This window comes from Macaca thibetana, chromosome 1, assembly GCF_024542745.1.
Source record: "Macaca thibetana thibetana isolate TM-01 chromosome 1, ASM2454274v1, whole genome shotgun sequence".
NCBI lineage: Eukaryota > Metazoa > Chordata > Mammalia > Primates > Cercopithecidae > Macaca > Macaca thibetana.
Genome location: NC_065578.1, coordinates 14,076,183 through 14,102,753, shown reverse-complemented (window position 1 = coordinate 14,102,753; position 26,571 = coordinate 14,076,183). Strand labels below are relative to the sequence as shown.

Genomic DNA, 26,571 nt, shown 5'->3' with positions numbered 1-26,571 from the left:
CAGCCCATGAGGAAGGACCTGGCCCTGAACCACTGATATGTATGGCTGTGCCAGGGAACCCAGCTAGTGTCTGCCCTCAGGCCCCTCCTCTCCACACGCCAGTCACAGCAGAGAGAATTGTCGTTGGTTACCGCTAGGATCTCTATTCTTGAGAGAGTTGGCAAATCTGGTTTTGCATCCAATAGTATTTTCTGGATATTGCTTTTCATTCTGAGGTTCTTTAAATCTAGAAAGGATTCATTCTGGTGGTCTTTATGATCTATAAAACAAATAAAGTAGACTCAAAAGAAAGGCTCAGGAAGAAGTTATTTCATGTAATAACCATAGCAACTATTTACGGGACAGTTACACAGGCCTGTTTTAATCCTTACGATCTCCCGTGGCAGATGAGGACACAGGCCTAGAGAGATTAAATGACCTGGCCAAGGTCACCCGGCTCATAGGAGGCTGCAGCCGCACAGGTATCAGTGCTGAGGCCATTGACGGTGGACTTGCTAAGGTCCTTCAGCCACAGAACCAGGATAGAACCTGAACCCAGGCTTCCAGGTCCTAGTCCAGTGCCCTAGCCTGCAGTGGGCCCCAAGTCTTAGGAGAGCTCTATCCCCTCTAAAGGGGGTACTCTAAGTGGTCCTCCAACATAGATCCTTAGACAGTATTCATCCATGACAAAGTTCTCACCCAGCCACCATGAAATAAGAAAAACTAGGCCAGGAGTGGTAGCTCACGCCTATAACCTCAGCACTTTGGGAGGCTGAGGCAGGTGGATCACGAGGTCAGGAGTTCAAGACCAGCCTGGCCAACATGGTGAAACCTTGTCTCTACTAAAAATATACAAATTGGCTGGGTGTGGTGGCTAGTCCCTGTAGTCTTAGCTACTAGGGAGGCTGAGGCAGGAGAATCACTAGAACCTGGGAGGTGGAGGTTGCAGTGAGCCAAGATTGCGCCACTGTACTCCAGGCTGAGTGGCAGAGCGAGACTCTGTCTCGAAAAGAAAAGAAAAAGTACAATAGTGAGTTGTGCATGAAATGTTATTTAATATCAAGGCCTGCACTTGACTCTGAGATCATGGCCTGCCCAACTTTTTATGTATTACAGTGTCCTCTGAGTTCTGGGATGATGCGGATAAAACATGGTAGTCTTGGTAAACTGGTCAGTCCCCAGAGTGAGCCTGGGGTCCGCTGCTCTGACTAGGAAGGAGGAGATTTACCTGGTGCGTGCGCCTTCTCTAGTTCTTTAATTCGCGCTCGAAGTTCAGATAAGGCCTTTTTCTGACGCTGAATGACCTCCTCGTGCCGGGACCCTTTGCACTTGACCCCTAGATCGCTGAAGGATTGCTCCTGTGGGCAGAATGGGGTGGGCAGCAGTTGATCAGGGATTGGAAGATTTCTCTTACATTCACAGAAACATGAACAATTCATGTATAGTGGAACCCAGTCGCTTAGCACCTTTGGGAAAAGAGCATTCGGGCTTCCGCAGAGGTAGAATTCACATTTTCCATCTCAAATATCGGGTCACACGTGGGAAGACCTCCAACTTTCCTATTTAGCATCACTATACATAAAAGAGCCCCTCCACGTTCCCTCTCCACGTTTCATTTTTTCTTCTCATACTGTTCTACGCCTGGATTTCCATTTGCTGTCACGCTGGTCTTGTTTCTGAACAATCACAGCAAATTCTACTCCTGGAGGGGCATTTTCAGATGAGAACGCAAGATGCTTTCTTTTAACTGGTGATAAGGATGATTATTTAATATTTGCTAGGGGGATTTGATAGACTGGCTCTTGGTTGGGCTGGAGAAAGGAAAACCTTCCTCTGAGACTTTGGAGCCTCTGCAACAGCACTGTCCCACAGAACTCCCTGTGGTGAAGGGAATGTTTTATACCTGCACCGGCACCGTCCAATATGGTAGCCACTAGACCCAGAGGGACCATCCTAAACAGCTCAGGTTACAGTTGCAGTTTTTTTTTTGTGTGTGTGTTTTTGATGTTGTTTGTTTTGGTTTTTGGAGATAGGGTCTTGCTCTGTTGCTCAGGCTGGAATGCAATGGCATGATCATGGCTCACTGTAGCCTCTACTTCTGGGCTCAAGTGATCCTTCCAGTTCTGTAGCTGGAACCACAGATGTGTGCCACCACGCCCGACTAATTTTCCTGTATTTTTTTGTAGAGACAGGATGTCACTTTGTTGCCCATGCTGGTCTCAAACTCTTGAGCTCAAGCAATCCTCCTGCTTCAGCCTTCCAAGGTGCTGGGATTACAGGCATGAGCCACTGTAACCAGCCTAGAGTTGGGTTTACTAAGAGCACAGACAAAGAAAGGTCTTTTTCACCTGTTTTTTTTTTTTTTTGACGGTATGTGTGTATGTGTTGCTCTGTCGCCTAGGCTGGAGTGCAATGGCACAATCTCAGCTCACTGCAACCTCTGCCTCCCGGGTTCAAGCGATTCTCCTGCCTCAGCCCCCTGAGTAGCTGGGATTACAGGTGCATGCCACCACGCCCAGCCAATTTTATTGTGTATTTTTAGTAGAGACAAGGTTTCACCACATTGGCCAGGCTGGTCTCAAACTCCTGACCTTGTGATCCGCCTCCCTTGGCCTCCCAAAGTGCTGGGATTACAGGTGTGAGCCACCGCACCCAGCCGTCTTTTTCATCTTTTAAGGGTCATGTACCCTTTTAAGATTTGGAAGCATGCAGGGTTTTTCCTTCCAGAAAAATTCGCAGCGACACAAATATTTGCATACAACTTCCAGAGGGTCAAGACCTCCCGAAGTCCATTCATAAACTCTGAGCTAACCAACGCTTCTCCAGGGTAAGCAAGTCATTCGTTCATCTCACATCGATTTATTGTGCCAAGCCTTGTTCTAGGCTCTGGGGATTCAACAGTGGCTAAACCCAGCAACATCCCTGTTGTCATAGATTCTGCATCCTCGTGTGGGCAGACAGACAAGGGGAAAGTATCTGGTAGAAGTTATAAATGGTAAAGAGAAAATTAAGTGGGTAAACAGGGTGGGGTGCTGGGAACAGGTTTCAGTTGCAGATAGAGTTGCCAGGGAAGGCTTCAGTCAAACTGGCAAGAAAGAGAAAAAATTGACAATCTGGCTCTTTTATAATACTTTTTAAAGTAACAGTTTTGGTTCACTTCATGCATATACATATACATATATAGATAGCTATAGATATAGAAGATAATATATATGTAGTATGAAGTGAACCAAAATTATTTTAAAAGTTGCCTATCCATCTATCTATTGAATGGTAGCAATGGCTGCATGCCAGACACTGTTCTAGGCACTGGGGCGAGATCAGGGAGCAGGCAGACCAGCCCTTGCTGCTGTGGGTGCGTTTCTATGGGGCAGACAGATAACAGGCAGACAGGCGCACAAATACTCTAATTTCGGAGAGTGATAAGTGCTCCCAGGAAAAGAATGCAGAGGAGAGCAAAGGAGACATCTCTTTGTTCTTCCTCCTTTGATGGTTCAAATGCTTATCAGAGGCCTGTATGACGCATCCCTGGCCCTGCGCTAGCCACACTGCCACCAGGGGAACAGGGCCCATGGCCTCCTACAAGGGGCTCAACAGTGCTGTCTGAGGCCCTCCTGGGACGGCCCCCTACCCCCACCCCCATGTCCCTACCTCTCGTTCCCTCCCTTCCTTCTGGCTCTGCTCCAGGTCTCCTCCAGCACAGGCCTCCCTGACCACCTGACCACCCCCCTCCCCCAGGTCAATCTGTTCCGAATCCTGCTGTACAGTTTCTCAGAGCGCTTCTTCCCACTGGACATTTTACTTGATCTTGGCTTGTTTATTTCTGTGTCTCTCCTCCCAGATGACAGGCTCCGTGAGAGCAGTCTTTATCTCCTTTGAAGACTGTGCTATTTCCAGGGCCCAGCACTGTGTCTGAGCACAGTAGGTACTCAGTAAATATGCAGCCTGTCAGAAACAGGAGCTGTAAGGAGCTTGTCCTGGCTTTCCAGCTGGGACCAGGGCTCAGCAGCTGGGAGAGAGACGCAGGCCACCCTGGCCGCGCTTAGTAGGGCCTCGCCTGTCCTCGGACCCTGGCTCCACCCTGCTCACAGGATGCATGGCTGGCTCCCTTGCGGGGTTGGCTCTACACTGGCCTCGGTCACCTCTTGAGGATGCGTGCTTGCCCTGAGAGTAAACGACCTGGAATGTTCTCCCTCTCTCTCTGTCTCTCAGTGTATAGCGGGGGGCAGGAGATACTGAATTTTGGGGGTGTAGGGGTAGCCACGCATTGAGGCTGCCTCACAGCCTGTGCTAGCCTGAAGGGGTACCAGGAACGTCACATGACCCCTCCTTGCGGCTCTTCTGGGAATTTATTTATTTGGAGAGGATGAAATTCTTTCTCATACAACTCTTAAGCCCTCTGACCCACTCTGGCTTAGAAAGCAGGAAGGAGCCCGAGGGAGGAAAACCATTCCAAGAAGGAACAAATACATTTTCCCTTTTATCTTGCAGTCTCCCTCCCCCATCCTCCTCCACTAATCCCTCCATATAATATAAACTAAAAATCAAGGGCATCCCAGTTCAACAATCCAGTCCAACAGACGTGCACAGAGTCCAAGGGCGTTTGGTGTGGGCGGGAGCCGGTACATCTTCTCCTGTCCCTGGCGTAGGGCCTGGCACACCGCAGGTGCTCAATAGTTGTTGAACAAGTGAATGAATATGGGTCAGGTTCTGCTCTAAGAGCCTGGGATTCCAACAGGAGTGCCACATACTCTCTGCCCCACGGAGCTTACGGCCACGTGGACCTGCTGCAGCCCCCGCCTTCCTGGTCACCCTGAGCAACCAGGAGACACTTCTGTTAAAGTGCTCTGGACAGCAATCGATGCCAAGGACAGCTGGCTGGACCTCGAGCCCTTTCGTTCAAGCTGTTTGCGGCCCTGGCTCAACGCTGTCTGGCAGGGGAAAGGCATCTTTGAGAAAGCCGGAAAGCAAGCTGACACATTTGGCCTGGCTTCCCAGTGAAAATCCAAAGCCCATTACTGGAACGTCATGCTCTCTAGGCTCAAAAAGCCCCAGGGAAAGAAGAGCCCCAGGCTCCAGGAAACCAGAGCCTTGAGGAACCACTGAGTCTCATGATTGCATGCTGCGGACCGTGGGGAGTATCACAGCCCCAGCCGTAGGGACAGAGTGTGAGTGCCTGCTTCTAGGACGGCCCAAGGAAGGCTGTTCTCACTCAAAGACACACTCCCATCAGATGCTTCTGGGCAGGTGCATAGAACAGCTACCAAGACACAGCCACAGAGCACTCCCTACGTGGCTCTTTGGGAGGGCAGTTTGGCTCCAACAATCACAATTCAGGAAGAACAAGTACATTAACTACAGCATTGCACAAGAGGAGAAGCAATGGAAGTGTCCATCAAGAGGGGACTGGTTGGAAAGAAGAAACAATGGGATTCTACACAACCATTTAAAAGGGTGAGGCAGATCTTCATATACTTGCAAAGATGCCCATTAAATAGTGGTATGTAAAACTAAACCCATGTTGCAGAATGTACGTGGTTTGACACCATTAGTAAAAAAATTATCTACTAAACAAATATCTATATGGGCCAGGCGTGGTGGTTCACACTTGTAATCCCAGGACTTTGGGAAGCTGAGGCAGGTGGATCTCTTGAGTCTGGGAATTCCAAGACCAGCCTGGGTAATGTGGTGAAACCTCATCTGTACTAAAAATACAAAAATTCGTCAGGTGTGGTGGCATGCGTCTGTAGTCCCAGCTACTAGGGAGGCTGAGGCAGGAGGATCATTTGAACCTTGGGAAGTTGAGGCTGCAGTGAAGTTGTGATGGCATCCCTACACTGCAGCCTGGGTGACAGAGTGAGACCTTGCCCGGAATAAAGGAATGAATGAATAAATATGTGTATGGATTTGTGTGTGTTTGCTCAGATGTGTATATACATAAAATGTATTTCTCAGCCAACCCATAAGGTGGGGATGGTCATTACTGTCAGAACAGGGAACTGGTGCACAGTGACCTCCCCAAGGTCACAACAGAGTTTCTAAGTGGAGGAGCTGGGATTCAAACGCAGGTGCAGTGAATCTACGCCTGATCTTCAGCCACTACACTTTCTTGACCGTGTCAGAACGTGGAGGCCTCTACGAGGGAAAGATCTCATGGCATGCACATCACACTGTGGACAGCTGTGACCTCTGGTGACTGCGACTGAAGAGGCAGGATTCTGCGACTTACTTTATACGTTTCACACAAGCAAGTCATACTTTCGGAACTTAGAATGAAAATATCTTCAAAAGGAAAGAAAGCCACCACTGGGCCGTGTCTTAGCACGTCCTTCCGGGTGCCCAGGAGTTGCTGGCACTCACCTCTTGGCTGCTGGAGAAGGCCTCGGTGTGGACGGGTTCTATCTGCACAGAGGTGTCACACGTCTGGGTCTTCTTCCGGGACTTCTGTTCCTTCTCTGTGTTCAGCTGGAGTCTGTGTTTCTCCTGGGAAGCCCTGGGGTAGAGAAGAGGAGGATAGCACGAGGTTCCAGGAACCACAAATGACTTTTGCAGTCATTGGAAGACCAGGAAATGGAGCTCTATTTTTACAGGAAACAGAATTCTTTTGAGACTTCAGTTTCCTGCTCCCAGATTTCTAGAGAATTCAGTTTCAGGGGACTTACGAGAGAGTGACCAGGGCAGGGAGCACCTGCCCTTGGTTCCTATACTGGGGCTGAGGACACCTGCTGTGGTTTTACAGGGACATTTGCTGCATGTCTGCTGTTTCTAACACTTTATGTGTGTCTAACCCTTCTCTCTCTCATAACAATCCCACAAGTTAGGTCCTCTGCTTGTCCCATTTTACAGACAAGTAAACAGACACACAGCAATCTGCCTGTAGTCACCTTGCTTGTAAATGGATGGTCTGGCTATTTTTTTTTTTTTTTTTTTTTTGATGGAGTTTTGTTCTTGTTCTCCCACCCAGGCTGGAGTGCAATGGTGCGATCTCCACTCACTGCAACCTCTGCCTCCCAGGTTCAAGCAATTCTTCTGCCTCAGCCTCCCAAATAGCTGGGACAGGCATGCACCACCACGCCCGGCTAATTTTGTATTTTTAGTAGAGACAGGGTTTCACTATATGTTGGCCAGGCTAGTCTCAAACTCCTGACCTCGGGTGATTCGCCCGCCTTAGCCTCCAAAAGTGCTGAGATTACAGGCGTGAGCCACCGGGCCCGGTCTAGGGTCTGGCTTTGAAACCAGGCAGCCAGGTGTGGAGTCTGCTCCTTTAGCCACTACGTGAATCTGCTTTGGCCACGAGGCACACAAAGCTACCAGATATCCACAAAACATCAATTTCAGTCAAACTCTTTTTTATGAAAACATGACTCATTCTAAAATATGGATAAGCTGCGGGTAAAAATGCAACTCACGGATGTTTTTAAAGATGAACCCAGGGGACGATGACAATATTTTGTATGTATTTTAAGCTGACACCTCCAGTTTATTCATTTGTTAAATAAATATTAAGTTCCCTTATGTGCTGGGCTGGGAAATCAATAGTGGGCAAGGTCTACACAGACCCTGTCCTCGTGGGAAGGGCAGACAATAAACAGGCAATGGGGCCGGGCGCGGTGGCTCACGCCTGTAATCCCAGCACTTTGGGAGGCCGAGGTGGGTGGATTGCTTGAGGTCAGGAGTTCAAGACCAGCCTGGCCAACATGGTGAAACTCCATCTCTACCAACAATACAAAAAATTAGCCAGGTGTGGTGGCTCATGCCTGTAGTCTCAGCTACTCCAGAGGCTGAGGCACAAGAATGGCTTGAACCTGGGAGGCTGAGGTTGCAGTGAGACAAGATTTCTCCACTGCACTCCAGCCTGGGCAAGAGAGCGAGTGAGACTCCATCTCAAAAAAACAAACAACAACAAAACAGGCAAAGGTAGCCTTGCTGTGTGCTAAGTGGTAGGTTAGACAGAGTGCAGGGGCTGAGGGAGACCAAGCATGGCAGGATCCCTTGGCTATGTTTGGTAAGGGTGAGTGAGGGAGGGCTTCCTGGAGGAAGTGGCATTTAAGCAGAGACCTGTCATCTGGAATATTGGACAAGGAAGTTTGAGAAGCACAGAATAAGCAAAACCATGAAACACATTCATTGATTCAACTCCTCAAGCAGCATGTACTGAGCCCTCTCTCTATGCAAGACTCAGGGGCTCCCTATGCCAGGTGAACTATCCCCCCTCCCCCGCCCACCCAACCTGAGTGCCTCCTTGAGGGCCTTCAGCTCCCGGTCTTTCTTTTCCGCCAGACTGCTCATCTGGGCCATCTTCTCCTTGAGCACACTCAGCTCCTTGCTTTGCTGCTGGACCAGCGCCACGTTCCGTTCCAGTTCCATCTTCTGCTTCTCGTTTAGCTCCCCTGGGAGTGACAGGAGGGCCGGTAAGGGGGTCTCTGCCTCCTGGGTTCAAGTGATTCTCCTGCCTCAGCCTCCTGAGTAGGTGGAATTTCAGGCATGCGCCACCACGCCTGGCTACTTTTTTGTGTATTTACGTAGAGACAGGGTTTCACCATGTTGGCCAGGCTGGTCTCAAACTCCTGACCTCAGGTGATTCACCCGCCTCGGTCTCCCAAAGTGCTGGGACTACAGGCATAAAGTAGCTATTATTAGCATCCTCACTTCACAGATGCAGAAACTGAGGCTCAAAGAGGTAAGGGACTTACCTGAGGTCATGCAACTAAGAGTGAGCAGATATAGAATTGGGCCCGACATCTCCAGAGAACTGGGCATTGTAGCCTGTACCCCACACCCTTCTTTTTTTTTTTTTTTTTTTTTTTTTTTTTTTTTTTTTTTTTTTTTTGAGACGGAGTCTGGCTCTTCACCCAGGCTGGAGTGCAGTGGCGCGATCTCGGCTCACTGCAAGCTCCGCCTCCCGGGTTTACGCCACAGCCTCCCGAGTAACTAAGGCGCCCGCCACCTCGCCCGGCTAGTTTTTTGTATTTTTTAGTAGAGACGGGGTTTCATTATTACAAAAAACCTCAGCCATAAATGTCTTGGGGTATTAACAGGAACAGCTACAGGGAGCGAATACCCTGTAGGGTTTGGGATGGAGACAAGATAGGAGCATTCTTTTCCCTTCCTCCACTTCCCCAGGCTTAGTTCCATCTCCCAGCTCCTGCCTGTCTATCCATGCCCTTCAGCTCAGGGAGAGTAGACATGGGAAAGAGAGGCTGCTATCAGATGCAAGAAGGAGGGAGGCAGAAGTAAAAGCACAGAGATAAGGAGGAACAAAGCAGGAATATGAAGGCAGCATTGTTTGTGTCTGTCTGGAACAGCACAGAACTCAGTTATTTTGCCCCTACTCTAGGGGCCACTGATGCCCATGTTAACCCTAGGAAGAAGGCGTGTTGTCCCTACTTGGCATCTGAGGAAGAGAAGGCCTGGAGAGCCCCCTTGTCCTAGGTCCCAAAGCTAGTGAGTGCTGGGGCTTGTGCAAACTGGCCTGCCGCAGGAAGACCCCAGGATTGCCCTCAGGCCTTTGCTTCCGGAAGCAAATCTGTGCTAAAGGAAAATTCTCCCTGAAGAAGAAAGTTGCATTTCAGTGCAGAGGTCCAAAGTCCTGTGGAGAATGTGCCCTGTGCCCCTTGGCATTGAGTCAGGGACTCAGTGGGGGGTGGGAATCAGGGACATATCCAGGATACGACTTTTGCTGACCCTGAGTTACAGATGCTGGGACAACACAGGGAAGCAGGGTTGTTTATGCCAAGGTTTCCAACTCTTTTTTTTTTTGGGACAGAGTCTCACTCTGTTGCTCAGGCTGGAGTGCAGTGGTGTGATCTGGGCTCACTGCAAACTCCGCCTCCCGGATTCAAGCAATCCTCTGCCTCAGCCTCCTGAGTGGCTGGGATCACAGGCGCCCACCACCACACCTGGCTAATTTTTGTATTTTTAGTAGAGATGGGTTTTCACCATCTTGGCCAGGCTGGTCTTGAACTCCTGACCTTGTGATCCAATTGCCTTGGCCTCCCAAAGGGCTGGGATTACAGGCGTGAGCCACTACGCCCGGCCAACTCTTAAGCCTCATCTCCTTCCTTTCTCGAGCGGGTCAGGAGGTCAAGAGACACCGGAAATTGTTCAAACCTCTCAAATCCGACATTCTGCTGTGGGCCTCTGTAAGGTCTTTCCTCAACTTCATAATGACCTCCTGCTGAGACAGGATTTCCTTCTGAGCAGCCAATAAGTCATCTCTGAAATTCACAAAAACAGGTGAAGTCAGTTCAACTCAAACTCCACATTGTCTCCTGAGTGTCAGGAAGGGGCCAAGTACAAATGCAAACAGATTCTCAATCATGGTCCATGCGATGCCAGTCCCAGCAAAGGATGAGGACAGTCTTCAAAAACTCTAAAACAAAAATGACTTTTTTGTTGCACCTTCGTTTAAGAAAATAGATGGAGGCCAGGCACTGGGTACATGCCTGTAATCCCAGCACTTTGGGAGGCCAAGGCTGGAAGATCACTGGAGCCCAGGAGTTCGGGACCAGCCTGTGCAAGAGAAATCAGAACCCCATCTCTACAAAAATAAATTAAAAAAAAATTAGCCAGGCATAGTGGTGTGTGGCTGTTGTCCCAGCTACTCGGGAGGCGGAGGTGGGAAGGTTGCTTGAGCATAGGAGTTGAAGGCTGCACTCCAGCCTGGGTGGCAGAGCAAGACCCCGTCTCTAAGAAAAAAAAAGAAATAAAGAAAAAAGAAAATCCACTGAGACAGAACACAAGATCTGGCTGAGTTGAGTCTGAGGCTCGAACATGCCTTGCATGAGACTGATACCCACTACCCAGCATCATGACTTGATGTGCCTGTGGACTTCTGATGGTGGAGGGAGAGGGGAAAACTATTTGGGGGAGGTTCAGGGATTCTTTGGGGACAGGGAAGAAAAAAGAGAGGAAGACAATGTGGCTCTGTTCTCTCAGCAGCTCCTTTGAATTCCTGGTGGAGGGAGGCGGGGCCAGATGTGAATGAATGGTGTTCTTGGGGGAGCTGGTAGAAGTGTGGCCTCGGCGCCCAGGCAACAGGGGGACAGTGATGGTGACAGGACAGCTCCCCCTCCCACACCCCTGGAGGGCAGCACACCGTTGGCACCCTGAGACTCAGGATGGCTGATGGGAGGGTGGCTGCGCCCAGTGGAGGGGTGAAGGGTGCCCAGCAGGAACAGCAGGGGAGGCGCCTTGGGTGGGGATTTGACAGGAAGAACACAGGGTGCATGCCTCAGCAAGTTGAGAAACTGCAGCCTAGCGGAGACAGGTCTTGTGTGTGTTGCAAGGAGTAGGTCTTGCCCTTTTGGAAGGGGGTTGGGAGCCTTAGCCTTTGGGCAGGTATTAATGCCACTTCATTTGAGTTCACAGGCTTTTGAAATCCAGGCTCTTCTTATAAAGACTTTATTTTTTATTTATTTTTATTTTTTTGAGACGGAGTCTTGCTCTGTTGCCCAGGCTGGAGTGCAGTGGCGTGATCTCAGCTCACTGCAACCTTCATCTCCTGGGTTCAAGCGATTCTCCTGCCTCAGTCTCCCAAGTAGCTGAGACTACAGGTGTCTGCCATCATGCCTGGCTCATTTTTGTATTTTTAGTAGAGACGGGGTTTCACCATGTTGGCCAGGCTGGTCTCAAACTCCTGACTTCAGGTGATCCACCCACCTCAGCCTTCCAAAGTGCTGGGATTACAGGCATGAACCACTGCACCCAGCCTTATACAGACTTTAGAAGGTACTGCGTTTATTATGAATTAAAGTAAAACACTGGCAGGTTGCATGTCAAATAAAAAAAAAGACTGGTGATCATTAGAATGAACATAACTACATATATATAGTATATTCTGTGTGTGCATGCATCTGTGTGTGTCCACGTGAGCGTGTTCTTGGCTGCAACCACAAATCTTCCAACTCGAGGATAAAACCTCAGAACTCAAGCATGTTCACACGCCAAGGAAGTGGACCAGAGCAGGGCCGGGAGGTGCTGACTCTTCTCCAAGTCACGGGCACCACTGTTTCTAGAGTTTAAACAGGAGGAGGAGTCAGGAACTTTTCACAATGCGGAGGCTGGGTATCCTTGTCCTTTTGGGGTAAAATCCCTGTGACATTAGACTTCAGTCACTAGGATTTGGTGCAAGGATCGGGCAGGTGGTTGTCCTCTTGGGGGAGCTTCTGAATCCCTACGCTGCATCCCATCGGCACCTCCTTCTTTATGTGCTGTTTTCTGGATCTTTCCCATTCATACGTTTGTTTCTCTGAAAACTATCAGTTCTTCGAGGATAGACTTCTTTATAGACTCACTGGCTCTCAGAGTCAGGAAGGTTGAAATCATTTATTTGAGGTCATTTAGCCAACTCCTTAACTTCTCACCTTTGCAGGGCCCCGCCCCACCAAGTGGTCTCCACTGTTTGAAATCTCTGTCTGCTTAATAACACCTATGAATGGGCTTGCCTCTAGCTGATCCTCGGGAAAAATAGCTAATAGCAGTATTAGCTAGATTTCCCAAGCACTAGGCATGTACAGCCTTATTTCACAGACGTGGAAGCTAAGGCTCAGTGAGGTGGCGTGACTTGCCCAGGGTCACACAGCTGGAAAGTGTCAAATTGGAATCTGCTATGTTTTGAATGTTCATCTCCTCCAAATCTCAAGTTGAAACTTAACCCCCAAGGTGGCAGTATTGAGAGGTGGGGCCTTTATAAAGTGATTGGTCACAAAAGTACAATTATGGATTAATGGATTTGTGGGCTACTGGGTTAGTGGATTAATGGATTATCATGGCAGTGAGACTGTGGATTTATAAAAAAAGGCAGGGAGACCTGAGTTAGCACACTCAGCCCCTGGACATGTGATACCCTGCACCACTCCCAGACTCTGCAGAGAGTCCCCAACAGCAAGAAGGCCCTCACCAGATGCAGCCCCTCAACCTGGGACTTCTCAGGCTCCAAAACTGTAAGAAATGAATCTCTTTTCTTTATAAATCACCCAGTTTTGGGTATTCTGTTATAAACAGCAGAAAACAGGCTGAGGGATCTGAATGTAGATCCATCTAAATCTTTCCACGACATTGCCCTGCCTTGAAGGAACGGGGAAGTGGAAGCAGCACTGGAAAGGCAGCAGGCCCAGCTCTTTGTATGGCTTCTGACAGTGTGGCCCAGGTAGGGGCTGGTTGCCTGTTTGCCCCCACCCAGGTGGTGCCGGTGAGAATGCCTGGCGCTCACGCGCCTGCGGGTACTCACATCAGGTGTTCGTACGCCATGTCTTTGGCACTGCTGTCCATCGTGGGAGCCACCAGAGGGTCTTGCGGCCTTTCCTCCTTTTGGGCTGTATCAGAGAGACATGTGATCGTTGTGAGAGGAGGCTGTCCTTCCCCTTTGCTTACAAGCACACCTGTCTTTCACAACTTACAAACCCTGCCTCCACCTGCAGCCCTCTCCACCTTGTGAGACCCACATGTGTGCTGTGTCACAGGCTGGGGGCTCTCCCAAAGTGCGTGGCCATGAGATTGTCCCAGTTACTCTAGAAGGCAGGGGCCATCAAGTCCACTTATAGACAGGGAAAGGGGCACCGGAGTGATGGAAGCTGCCGGCGACCCACTTGGCTAAGCTGGTGAGCAGTGCAGCCTCAGCCCCTGGTCCCACCGCCTGCCTGTCTCTCTTGGAAGAAGAATCTGTGTTTAGCACCTTCCTCTCCTCACCTCCCATTTACACCTCAGTGCACCGCCTCTGGCGTCCTGTCTCACTACTCACTCACGTGTTCACTCACTTGTTTATTCCTTCAACAAACATGTGTGGAGTGCACACTGGTCTAAGTACGGGGGTGACAAAGATGCAGTCACCCTTTAGGTCCCAGCTCAATCTCAAACACCTCGCTCTGACCTGGACATCACCCTTCAGGTCCCAGCTTGATCTCTTTTTTTGTTTTTGAGACAGTCTCGCTTTGTTGCTAGGCTGGAGTGCAGTGGTGCAATCTCAGCTCACTGCAACCTCTGCCTCCCAGGTTCAAGCGATTCTCCTGTCACAGCAGCCTGAGTAGCTGGACTACAGGCGCACGCCACCACGCCTGGTTAATTTTTGTATTTGTAGTAGAGACGGGGTTTCACCATGTTGGCCAGGATGGTCTCAATCTCTTGGCCTCGTGATCTGCCAGCCTTGGCCTCTCAAAGTGCTGGGATTACAGGCATGAGCCACTGAACCCAGCCCCCAGCTCAACCTCAAACACGCTTCCTCTGACCTGGACTCTGGGTTGGGAAACTGAATCCCACTCTTCGTCCTTGTCATGGTGCCCTATTCATCCTGGATCACCTGTCAGGGCAATAATTTTGTTACCATGGGGACAAAAACTGGCTTGTCCATCACTGGATCCTGAGTGCCTACATGAGATCGGAACGTAATAGAAGCTCCACCGAGAGAGCTGAATGAGTGAATGAATGAGGGAAGTCCTGACGGCTTGCCGACTTGCTGGGAACTAGAGCCGTGTTTCCTAACCAGGAGTGAGTTTGCCTCTAGGGGACATTGGGCAATGTCTGGAGACATTTTTGGTTGTCACAGCTGGGGTAGGGGTGCCACTGGCAGCTGGTGGGTGGAGGACAGGGAGGCTGCTAACACCCAGTAGTGCCCAGTTCAGTCCCATCCATGAAAAAATGATCCTGCCCCAAATGTCAACAGGGCTGAGGCTGGGATACCCTGGCCTGAGTCCTCTACTTCCACAACTTTCTCCAAGAGCTTAACAACTTTACAATAATACCTTACCTTGGCCGTTTGGGGCAAATAAGTGCTTACAAGTCTGAGTTCTTTTTTCAGCTTCTTTTGGGTTTATTTTTTAAGGGACAAATCCTGGCTGGTAATGAGTGCATTAGTGAAGATGCAAAAGGCCGATGGCAGAGAGAAGCCTTTGAAAGGCCCCCACACGAGATGTTTTCATGTGGAAAAGATGATTCCACTTCGTGCTGCCCTGACAGCTCTGACAGCCCTGGTGGCCTGTGTGTCTCGCCGGCTCACTGGGTCGGCACAAAGGATGTCCCAACTCATTGCCATGACTTCTGCTGAACCTGGGCCTCGGAGGGCTTCTGACATCGTTGTGTAACAAGAACAAAAGGGGGCCTCAGAGAATGAACGAGCTTTTGAATAAGGCACGGCCTTTTTCTTAACCATCAGCCTGTTGGGACCCAGCGGACAATCAGAACCTACCCCGAACACTAAGATTTCCTTGGTCCCCCTTCGGACTTACCCGGGTCGTTGTCCTTCAATGTTGCAATCTCGCCTTCTATTTTTTTATGGTGTTGACTGACTTTCTGGAGTTTCTCTTCGAGGCTCACAATCGTCTGGGAGTGCTGTTTGATTTGCTCCTTATATTCCATGATCTCTTCTTCAAATCCATGTCTCTGTGATTCCTGCTCATCCTGGACGGCCTTTACCGTCTTCTGCTGCAGGATTAGCCGCTCTTCCATCAAGATCTGGGAACAGAGTGTCACTCAGTGTGGTCTTGGGAGCTGGGTATGACAGCAACCATAATATACACCCTGGGTACACACAGGTGCTAAACTGGGCCCCACCCCAGGGCCTTAGCACGTGCTGTTCCTTCTGCCCTGTACACTTCTTCCACAGCTCCTTTCATGGCCAACTCCTTCTTGACTCTCAGGGCTCAGCTCCAGCGTCACCTCCTCCGAGAGGCCCTCCCTGACCACCTATCAGGAGCAACCCCAGACACTTCCTATTCCAGCGTCTGTTTCATTGTCCCTGAAGCCTTTAATCGTCTGTTTCTCATGCCCTCTAGAATGTAAAATTCGTAACAGCAGAAATGTGTCTGTTTTTACTTACTGCTATGCCCACAGCATTTGATGTTTGATAGATATTTGTGGAATTAATGAATGAACAATTTCATAAGAAAAAGCAAATGAATTTGCCTTTCTTTCTTTCTCCTTTCTTTCCTTTTTTTCTCTCTCTCTCTCCTTCCTTCCTTCCTTCTTTTTCTTTCTTTCTTTTATCTCTCTCTCTCTTTCTTCTTTCTCTTTCTCTCTCTTTCGAGACAGAGTCTTGCTCTGTTACCCAGGTTACAGTGCAGTAGCATGATCTTGGCTTACTGCATCCTCTGCCTCCTGGGTTCAGGGTATTCTCCTGCCTCAGCCTCCCAAGTAGCTGGGACTACAGGAGTGCACCACCACACTCAGCTAATTTTCATGTTTTTTTTAGTGGAGACGAGGTTTCACCATTTGGCCAGGCTGGTCTCAAACTCCTGACCTCAGGTGATCCACCCACCTTGACCCCGAAAGTGCTGAAATTATAGGTGCGAGCCACTGTGCCCAGCCAGAATTTGCATTTCTTAAAAACAAAAAATTAATGACCCCCAAATGGCAAATCTGCTGCTTTCCCACATCCAAACACTCCCTCCTGAGGCTCCCCTTGGCGTTTGCATCCCAGCACCTCCTCCTCAATGCCCGCCTGCTACTCCAAACTCACCCTGTCCTGCTCCCTATTCCCAGGTGACGTGCTGGGCCTCGGCCTCTGATCTCCCCATGACAGGTACATTCTTTGCCCGACACACTCACACATGCCTGCTCTTCCAAGGACCCTGCCTAGGAGGCTGCCTTCCAGATTAAGCTCTTGTCTTGCTTTCTCTCCCAAAACTATTGTGTACCCAAAGCTGGGGGCTTTTGAACTTTGATGCCCTATCCTCGCCTTCCTCCTCTTGTCTCCTCTTCTCCAAAAGAGGGTTGCTCCAAGAGAACACCCCCACCATGACCCCAGACCTCCATACTCCTATCCCTATGTCGTCCTTACGCGATCAGGTCCCCAAGCACCCTGGCCTGAAGCGTGCAGTCTCCTTTGGCACTGTGCTCTCCTTGGTGCTCACGTCCTACCAGCAGTTATCAAGTCCTGCCATCATAACTCTCTCCTGCGACTCCCTCCCTCCCACACCTCCCCCAGCTCCCGCCAAGGTCAGGTCCTTATGATTCTGGTCCACCACTTGCCACACCCAGACCTGTTCTCTCCAACGCCACACCCTCGTGAAATTTACTTCGTTCTCTTTTGGGAGATTCACCTTCATGACTTCCTGGCTCAGAAACCTGTCGGTTGAGCGTGTGGATGACAGAGTGAATGCACATGGAGCCCTGATTTTGGAGGGCCTCGAATACCGAGCCTACGCTTTAATGCATTGTCTTAAAGCCTGTGGAATCATCACTCATCACTCGGTCCCGAGGCTCTCTAGGCATTCTGATCCTGTGAGGAACCTGCATTACAACATCTCAGAATACCCTGCAGACGGGGCATCCTAGCTCTGTGTACCTTTCATTCTAAACCAACGCTTCTCATTAGGGGGCCATTAAGGGACACTTGGCAATGTCTGAAGACATTTTTGGTGATCACGACTGTGGGGAGAGGGCTCCTGGCATCCGGTGGGTAGAGAACAGGGGTAGTGCTAAATATCCTAAGATGCTCAGGACAGCCCCTCACAGGAAAGTGCTACTTGACCCAGAACATCAGCAGTGCTGAGGCCAAGAAGCCCTGGTCTAAGCCACACATTCTCACGCACTGTAATCTTCTATTGGGAGAAAAATTCTCCCGTTCCTGGAAGGCACCGACTTACCATTTTTGTCTTGGTAGTTTCCAGTTCAGCTAATGTTTCATTTAATTTCAAGGCGAGGCTCTCTGCTTTTAGACTTTCAGTTGCCTTTGTTTTCTGAGTCTCTTCAACCATGGCTAGTGCGTCATTTAATTTATTACTTAAAACATCCTCTTTTTGCTCTTTTAATTCTAATTCCTAGACAAAAAAAAAAAAAAAAAACCAAATAGCAAAATAACAGACATTCAGGAATACGTATTTACCCAGTCCCCTTCTCCCCAACCTTCAGGGAGGGGGCAAAGTCTATTCTCTAATTATTCTGTCGATTCTTTTAAAGTACAAAGTCTATGCCTTCTCTGGAAGGTTCCAATTATTATAGAACTCGTCTTCACATTCAGCGGAGATCTGTCTCCTTGTGATTTCTGGTCTCTGAGCTCAGTTCTGTCACCTGGAGCTCGTTGAGAACGTTTTATTTCTCTTTTATGAGACAGCCCTTTAAATATTTGAGGAAGGCTGTCATGTCTGTCTCTAAATCTGTTCTCCAAGATGAATGTGCTGAGTCCCTTCTCTCCTTCACTGCAACACCTGCTTCCAGGACACCCCCCTTTCCTCCAGGGCTCCGGCGGCCCTGTCCTGGGCATCTCTTATCCCTTATCCTGGAACCCATTCTTTTTTTTTTTTGAGATGGAGTCTCACATTGTCACCTGGGCTGGAGTGCAATGGTACTATCTCAGCTCACTGCAACCTCCGCCTCCCGGGTTCAAGCAATTCACCTGCTTCAGCCTCCCAAGTAGCTGGGACTACAGGCGCATGCCACCACACCCAGCTAATTTTTGTATTTTCAGTAGAGACGGGGTTTCACCATATTGGCCAGGCTGGTCTCGATCTCTTGACCTCATGATCCACCTGCCTCAGCCTCCCAAAGTGCTAGGATTACAGGCGTGAGCCACCGCACCCACCACCGCATGAAAGATTCTTTCGATCTTTCATAGTCAACATTCTATTCTCTTTGAGTCCCTCCTGCAATAAATGTGAAGTGTGGGCTTCTTGAGTGGCACTGTGCTGGGCATCTTATGAACATTATTTAATCCAATTTAAAATATATTCGAAGTACTAGGCATTCTTAAACTCTGTTGGTGGAGGTGCAAACTGCTGTGACTTTTCTAGACACTCATTCAGGAATGTGTATTACGAGCCTGAAAATGTGCAAGTCCTGTGACTCAGCAACTCCACTTTAGGGAGTTTTTCCTAAGGACGTAAAGACTGATGCACAGGGCGGGTTAGCTGGGCATCTGCTGCACTAGTGAAGAGTGAGAAACCAACCCAGGGGAGAAGAAAAGAAGTTGGGATCCATCCAGCACAGTGCAAACCTGGGTCACAGAGATTGTTTGATGACACTGAGACATTCTATGCAAAATGAAATCATTCAAACTTTTTTTTTTTTTTTCCTGAGACGGAGTCTCGCTCTGTTGCCCAGGCTGGAGTGCAGTGGCGATCTTGGCTCACTGCAACCTCCGCCACCCGGGTTCAAGTGATTCTTCTGCCTCAACATCCCAAATAGCCAGGATTACAGGCACCCACCACCACGCCTGGCTAATTTTTGTATTTTTAGCAGAGATGGGGTTTTGCCATGTTGGCCAGGCTGGTCTTGAACTCCTGACCTCAGGTGATCTTCCCACCTTGACCTCCCAAAGTGCTGGGATTACAGGCGTGAGTCACTGTGAATGGCCAAAATCATTCAAACTTAAAGCGGTTGAAACCTTACATTATTTTGAGACTCGAGAGGAATGTGGCTGTGGGGCCTGGGTCACGTAGCACGCACCTGCAACTTCTGTTCTTTTCTGTAAATGAGTGGGAAAGCCCTGGCAGCGCCAGAGATAAGACTCCTTCAGATAATCACCCCTCATCCTGGAATATTAAAGCAATTTTCCCAGGAATGTAGCAAGCTGTGACCAACCAAAGGGCTATAACCGCATGTGCTGACCTTGTGTGGAAGACGGTGCGATCCTGTTAACTGTCTATCAAAGTGAAATTTTCACCTCCCTGCTTTGGAATGCTGACTCATTCTTTTGAAGTCTGTTTTTTGGGTTGCTGTCCTCAAGCTTTGAGCTCGAATAAACTCTATGCTTAGAGAATCTCATTATTTAAGGTTGACACATCGTATGTTAAATATCAAAAATAGCATCCAAAGCACTGTGCACAGTGTCACAGTGTAAATCACTAACTTGGTCATAAATCGGTATTTATCGATGTCGATGCTGAGGTTCAACACAAAGGCGGTCTGGAAGGAATCACATCAAAATGTCGACAGTGGCAACTGTGCTCAGTGGACTCTGTTAGTTATTATTTTCTTTGGAGTGATTTTCTCTGTTTTTTTTTTTTTTTTCAAGTTTTCTAGAATGACAGGTGTCTTGTTTTTTTTTTTTTTATAATCAGGAAAGAAAACACTTTTTTTTGAAAATATTAAATCCCTATACCATTTTCATCATGTTATTCCTGCAAGCCTCTCCTGGGAGTTGCTGAATCCTCTGCGTACCTCCGCTTAACTCCGTCTGATTCTTTTTCAGGGTCTTAACCTTGCTGTTACTGTTGGGATATTCCATGGAGGACCTCATGCGGACCTGGCCTACGGAGGTGCTCACTGGAGACACTGGCAGGCATCCCATAGAGTAGCTTGTCATGTACAGCTCAGCGACACACCCCAGGTGTCCCAAATAATCCACAACAAACTGAAATTGTTTCTTTGAAGAGCTGTGAAGCTGCCCTGCTTATCAGTAGATCACGTGGCCTGCCATCTTTGCTCCCTGCCAGCTGCTCAGCAGCTTGTCCCAAGCATAGGAGAACAAAGTCCACTGGTCCCATGCATTGGAAATTCCTTTCTTTTCCCTCTCTCCCTTTTCTATTTTGCCTATATAGATGAGATCAATCTTTGATTGCTCTTCGAGTGTACAAATAAAATAATGTGCAAACACACAACTCTCTACCTGACTCTACTTGTATTTCTTTGGATTTTCCTGGTAAATGGTGAATCCCTGGGCTGGGTCCTGTTCTTGCTTGTCTAGGGTAATGTCACCTGTCTACTTTGAGGGCTGCCATGAGACCTCATTTTTTTTTTTTTTTTTTTTTTTTTGAGAAGGAGTCTCACTCTATTGCCCAGGCTGGAGTGCAATGGCATGATCTTGGCTCATTGCAACCTCCCGGGTTCAAGTGATTCTCCTGCCTCAGCCTCAGTAGCTAGGATTACGGGCATGCGCCACCATGCCTGGCTAATTTTTGTATTTTCAGTAGAGATGGGGTTTCACCATGTTGGTCAGGCTGGGCTTGAACTCCTGATCTCAGGTGATCCACCCACCTTGGCCTCCCAAAGTACTGGGATTACAGGCATGAGCCACTGCGCCTGGCCAAGACCCTACCTTCTGATGTTTCTGTTCTAAGGATATTGTTGAGAAGGTTGCTTGTTGCAGAATCCTCTATGTAATGACCTGTAGGAGAGATTCTCTCTGGTCTAGTACCAAGAATGGTCATATTTCCACGAGCAGTTGGTCCATTTTTGTCTAGCAAATTGTACAACCAGCTGGGATTTCCCTTGCGCTGTAACTGCTAGAGGAAAAATTGTGACTCATTCATTGATTTCATGATACACTTTTTTTTTTTTTTTCATTAGTCTCATTCCGGATCCCTTTTACGTCCCGACTTACCTACTTTTAAAACTTTAACCTCGCCTTTTCGCCTACCCATAGTGTATTTCATGGAGGATCCATGGTACATCGTTTGGGGGACACGGCTGCTTGGGAAGAGGCTGCCTTTCTCGGGCTCTCCCATGGCCTGCAGCATGTGCCTCCCTGCAGGGGTCCTCTGTGACCGTGACGGCCCTGGGCTGACAAGTCCTGCATCACTTCACCCAACTCTCGTCTGCCTTCTCTGGACACATGCCAGTTACTCCAGGTCCCTCCTTGAAGACTGGTGTCCAGGGCTGACGTGCAATGCAGATGTGCCTTCCTGACTAGCCTCCCTAGAGCAGCCTTGTTTAAAGTGCATCAGCGCCACTTGGGCTGCTTACGAAACATGCAGCTTCCTGAGTCTGTCCTCCACCCAGGGGGTCAGAACTTCTTGGGGTGGGGTCCAAGAAACAGGCATTTAAAAATAAATTCCCCAGAGATCCAAATGCATGCTAATGTTTGCAAATCTTTCTTTGAAGAAAATGATCCAAGGTTGATGTGAATAGAGACCTTTTTAGTCCTAGCTGATCCCGAAAATCCTTTGAAGTCATAGTCACCTACATTTAAATTTAACCCATCATTGCCAGGTTGCATGTTTGTCAACTGGGCTTTGACTTTGACATATTGGTAATTGTGTGTGTATGTGTTTTGTACTGCTGGGACCCAGGAAAAGCGAATTATGCCCTACTGCTTATGTACCCAAGACAGGGTCAGATGCGAAATCCACTTCTATTCCTACTATGTTTACAATTCTCAGTGATAACAGTAAATGCATTTTGATTATGAAGGTGATGATAACTATGACAACAAGCTCTGCTTGGAAAACTGATATCGGCCTGATCAGAAACCTAGGTGTCCATACCCTTACATCTCCTCTCTTTTTTTTTTTTTTTGAGAGGGAGTCTTGCTCTGTCACCCAGGCTGGAGTGCAATGGCGCAATCTCAGCTCACTGCAACCTCCACCTCCGGGGTTCGAGCGATTCTCCTGCCTCAGCCTCCTCAGTAGCTGGGATTACAGGTGCATGCTACCACAACCAGCTAATTTTTGCATTTTTAGTAGAGATGGGGTTTTACCATGTTGGCCAGGCTGGTCTCGAACTCTTGACCTCAGGTGATCTGCCTGCTTCGGCCTACCAAAATGCTGGGATTACATGTGTGAGCCCCTGCGCCCGGCCAACATCTCCTCTCTTAAGCTAGGCAGCTGAGCCCAAAGCTGAAGTGCAGTAGAGAGGGAGGGGTGAAGATTTAGGGTTGGGGAGTCAGACAGTCCGGGCTTTGGATCCTGTCCCTCCACTTCCCAGTCATGAGTTTGCCATGCTAACATGGGCAGCTGACACATGTATGTGGCATGCTGAGTGCCTCTCCATGTGTTCTGTGGGTATAACAGCAGTCATGTCTCACAACAACTCAAGGAGATTGATCTGTATGTATTAGGTGTATTTCATAAGTGGGGAAACTAAGGCACAGAGATGTTAGGGTTCTTGCCTGAAGTTCCACAGCCAGCCATGGGGAGAGGTAGGATCTGAACCCAGAGCCTGGCTCTGGCGCACTGCCCTTCGCCGTGCAGGGCCCCTCTTGTCTCTCCCTCCTTGCGGCTCATACCTCTTTCTGCTTGGTTAAGCGATTCTCCAGGTCTTGCACCTTTTTCTTTTCCTTCTCCATGGCCTCCTTCGCTTTGCGTTTCTCGTAGGCAATGCTGCTCTCTGAGACCTGGAAGTCAATGAAAGTGGTTTGAGGGCCTGTGCCCTCAAAGGGAAATGACACCGAAAAGGGAAACCAGGACGAGTCACTGTGGAAGCCACCAAGTCAGGGTTGGAGAGAAAGATCTCAAGGAACAAAGCACCCACTGGGGACAGAGGTGAGAACCCGGGAGCCATATCTTAGTCATGTGTGTAAAGGAGTGAGTGAGTCATCATTCAAGATTTCAAGGCAGGTGTTCAGGAAGTGACATGCTGGTGAGTGGTTGGGTCCTGGTATTTGGCGCTGAGTCACTGAATAAACTGGCATGTGCTGGCACCGATGCTGGCCTTTGTTGGAAGTACCTGGCTCTTTGGGAGGTGGGGCAGGCAGACAGTGCTGGGGAGGTGCCTTCTGTCTCTGTAGACCCATGTCAATGGCTCCAAAGGAGGACCGAGGCAGCCACTGCCAGTCTACAAAGGCATGGGTTCCCAAAATTCCTGTCTAGGTCAGTTTGTAGCTGAGAACACAAACGCCATATACCTGGTGACGGGGAGGGAATCGGAGGCCCAGACTCACCTGTACATGCCCTGGGAGGTAAACAGCTAGGGAGGGCTTGAAAAACTCTATCTGCAGCTGTTGAAACTCTTGCAATTATACACCACCCCCGCCCCCACCAACATAAAGTTCACAAGAAAAGGATTTTAAATATACGTGTATATGTACAACAAAAGACCAGAGGAGTATGTACTGAAATGTAAGTGACGGTTATTTGGGGGGAATTGGGATTATGGCAACTTTTATTTTGTTCTTTTCACAGGTCTATATCTTCTAAATTTTCTTTAATGCACAGGTATTATTGGCAAAAAGAAAAACGAATGAAAATTGTTACAGGGCATGCAGTGATAGGAGATGGGAATATCCTAATTCAAGGGACAGTATGAGACTCAAGATGTGTGTGGTCCTGAAGGAAAGACGATGTTCCCAATGTTGCCAGTGTTAACATCACGTGTGTGACACCCACCCACCCCACCCAGCTCTGCATATCCAACTCCCAGGCCCCCCTACCCAACCACATCTCCCAATGCAGACCTGGCTTTTTCTCACTGTCAAGTCTTCACTTAAGATGGTTCAATCCTTGCCCTGCAGGTCTAAGTCCTGCCCGTCCTACAAGGCCACCCACACCCTTCCGCATGCCCTGTGGTGAGGGCTCTTCCCCTTCTCTTATTATGCACTGCTTGGTGAGTTGCAAATGAAAATAGTGCACAGAATGTGTTAGTGCATCCAATCTGCAAACCCCAGAGACCATCTATCTGATTATCCCCGTTTCACAAGAAAGGAAATGCAGGCTCCTTTAAGGAGGCAGTATAAAGACAAGCAGTGTTCCAAGGTGTCATCACCAGGAAGCGGTGGTGCAGGCTTAGATGCCAGGGCCCTCGCCTTAACCGCTCGGCCTCTGGGCCCTGATTCAAGCCCTGCCCACTTGGAGGCAGGAGGCTTTTTCTTTTTCTTTTTTCTAATTTTTAAATTTAAATTTACATTTTTTTTGAGACGGATTCTCACTCTGACACCCAGGCTGGAATACAGTGGCATGATCTCGGCTCTCTTCAACCTCCGCCTCCCAGGTTCAAGTGATTCTCCTGCCTCAGCCTCCCGAGCAGCTGGGACTACAGGCGTGCACCACCAGGCCCGGCTAACTTTTGTATTTTTAGTAGAGACAGGGTTTCACCATGTTGGCTGGGCTGATCTTGAACTCCCAACCTCAAGTGATCTGCCTCTCTCGGCCTCCCAAAGTACTGGGATTACAGGCGTGAGCCACCGCACCTGGCAAGATGAGTTTATATGTTCATAACCAGGCTGGCACAGAGCCCAAGACACTGCCTGGCTGTAGCCTGAGCTTCGGGACCCCATCCCTGGCCCGTATGTATAAGGGAGGCTCTGGGGGTAGCCGTGACCACAGTTTGGGTCCCACCCCTTAGCGTGTCTGTGCTCCCTCTGCCTACCTGGACTCTGACCTCACTTCCCTCATGGGCTTGGCATTGTCCCGCTGCCAAGGGCTTCGCTTCAGGCTGTGCAACCCCCACCCTGCTGCGCCCACTCAACTGCCCACCCCAACTGGACTCTGACCTCACAGGGCAGGTGCATCCCAAGCCATGAATATACTGACTCCTCATATTACACCTCTAGGGAGGTTCTGCCACCACACCCACATGGCAGATGAGGGCACGGAGAGGGCAAGGGGCATGCCCAGGGTCACACAGCCTGTTAGGGCAGAGCTGAGATTTGAGCCCAGAATGAACCCTTTAGCCCACCAAGCTCTGCAGTTCCTTCCCGTCTCTCCCACCTATTTCCTTCCCCTGCGCCCTGGTGCCTCCCATCTTGGGCCAGCTTTGGTTTCATTCCTCACCCAGTCTCCCTCCCACCCCCCCGAACCTGGCAAGCTCAGGTCCTGACCTTCACACCTGTACCACTTTATCCAGTGGTCCTCTCTGCCCCCAGGCTCCTTTTCCCTTCCAGTTCTCACTGGAATGTCACTTCCTGAGTGGTCCTGCCCTCGGGCACCCTCCAGCCTGCTTTGGCTTTGTGGCCCTGGAGCCGCCCCTGCTTCCGCAGGCTGTCTGTTTCCCTGCGCTAGGATGGAAGCTCTGGGCAGCCCGGCCCTGGTCTGTCTTGCTCACTGCGATGTCCGTGGCACCCAGAACCGGGCCTGGCACATAGTGGGTGGATGAATGAAACTGAGATCAGCAGGTAGATGAATGAATATTTATCGGTAGATGAATGAAACCAAATCAAACCATTCACTGAGCCATCAGCTCTGTTTCTGGAAGTTCTGTGGGGGCCAGGAGGTGTGTGTCTGTGCCACCTCTGTCCCCAAAGCCCAGCTCATGGAGATGCCATGTGGGTCCCTGAGTGACCTCCTCCTGGCTCCCCGGCTCTTACTTCCAGGGTGTGACCCGGGCATCCGGGCTGACCTGAGGGTCTGCCTCTCATGCTGCTCAGGGCAGGTGTGTCTGGTGGGCCAGGCCCCTAGGTTGGTGGCATTGGGGTGGGTGGATGTGGATGTCTCCAGCTCTGACCCCTCCTTTCCTCCCTGGTGTCATTCTGTCCTGGGGTGCCCATCTGCTTGTCCCTTCCAGAAGGCGCTGATTCCTGCGGCTTATCTGATGTGACAACCACGTGGGCTTACTATGCACCCACTTGTGCCATCTCTTTTTGTGCTCTGTGTCCTTTACTCCTCAGCCAGTCTAGGGAAGGCCTGCTCCAGAGTCCACGACACCAGCAGGCCAGGCCAGGAGCAGTGCTTTCTCCCGTGGCCATGCTGGGTGTGGCACACATGCCTCTCTACCGTGAGGACGATGCTCGCTAAGCCCCTGACCCAGGCTGAAACCCAGGGTTCTCTCCTGGGGAGGATCCCTCTTTCCTAGGTAGCTGAACCAGAGAGCAAAAAGAACTTTCCGAGGGCCCTCTACGATGCAGGGTGCAGTCCTATGTACTTTACACCTGAGAGCATCTAATCTGATGAGGCAGGGACTGTTAGCATTCCCATTTCACTGATGAGGAAACTGAGGGATGGGGAGGTGGCGATCTGCCAGAGGTCACATGGCCAGTCAATGGCAGATCTTGGCCACTTCAAAGGGAGG

The 26,571-nt window shown here is 49.6% G+C and overlaps 1 protein-coding gene across 19 annotated transcripts in view; it reads right to left on the bottom strand.

Moving 5' to 3' along the window:
* FHAD1 (forkhead associated phosphopeptide binding domain 1) overlaps positions 1 to 26,571 on the bottom strand; it is a 155,265-nt gene that overhangs the window by 22,176 nt on the left and 106,518 nt on the right. For all 19 annotated transcript variants that reach the window (XR_007725021.1, XR_007725020.1, XR_007725022.1 and 16 more), the window contains 9 exons: positions 22,856 to 22,963; positions 17,559 to 17,732; positions 15,201 to 15,426; positions 13,211 to 13,295; positions 10,090 to 10,196; positions 8,210 to 8,369; positions 6,340 to 6,472; positions 1,208 to 1,337; positions 132 to 259 (listed from right to left, as the gene is read on the bottom strand). Coding sequence is in view for 16 of the 19 variants with exons in the window: in XM_050787885.1 (XP_050643842.1) it covers positions 132 to 259; positions 1,208 to 1,337; positions 6,340 to 6,472; positions 8,210 to 8,369; positions 10,090 to 10,196; positions 13,211 to 13,295; positions 15,201 to 15,426; positions 17,559 to 17,732; positions 22,856 to 22,963 (1,251 nt within the window). In the remaining 3 variants the exon portion in view is untranslated. The remainder of the gene's footprint in view (positions 1 to 131; positions 260 to 1,207; positions 1,338 to 6,339; positions 6,473 to 8,209; positions 8,370 to 10,089; positions 10,197 to 13,210; positions 13,296 to 15,200; positions 15,427 to 17,558; positions 17,733 to 22,855; positions 22,964 to 26,571) is intronic.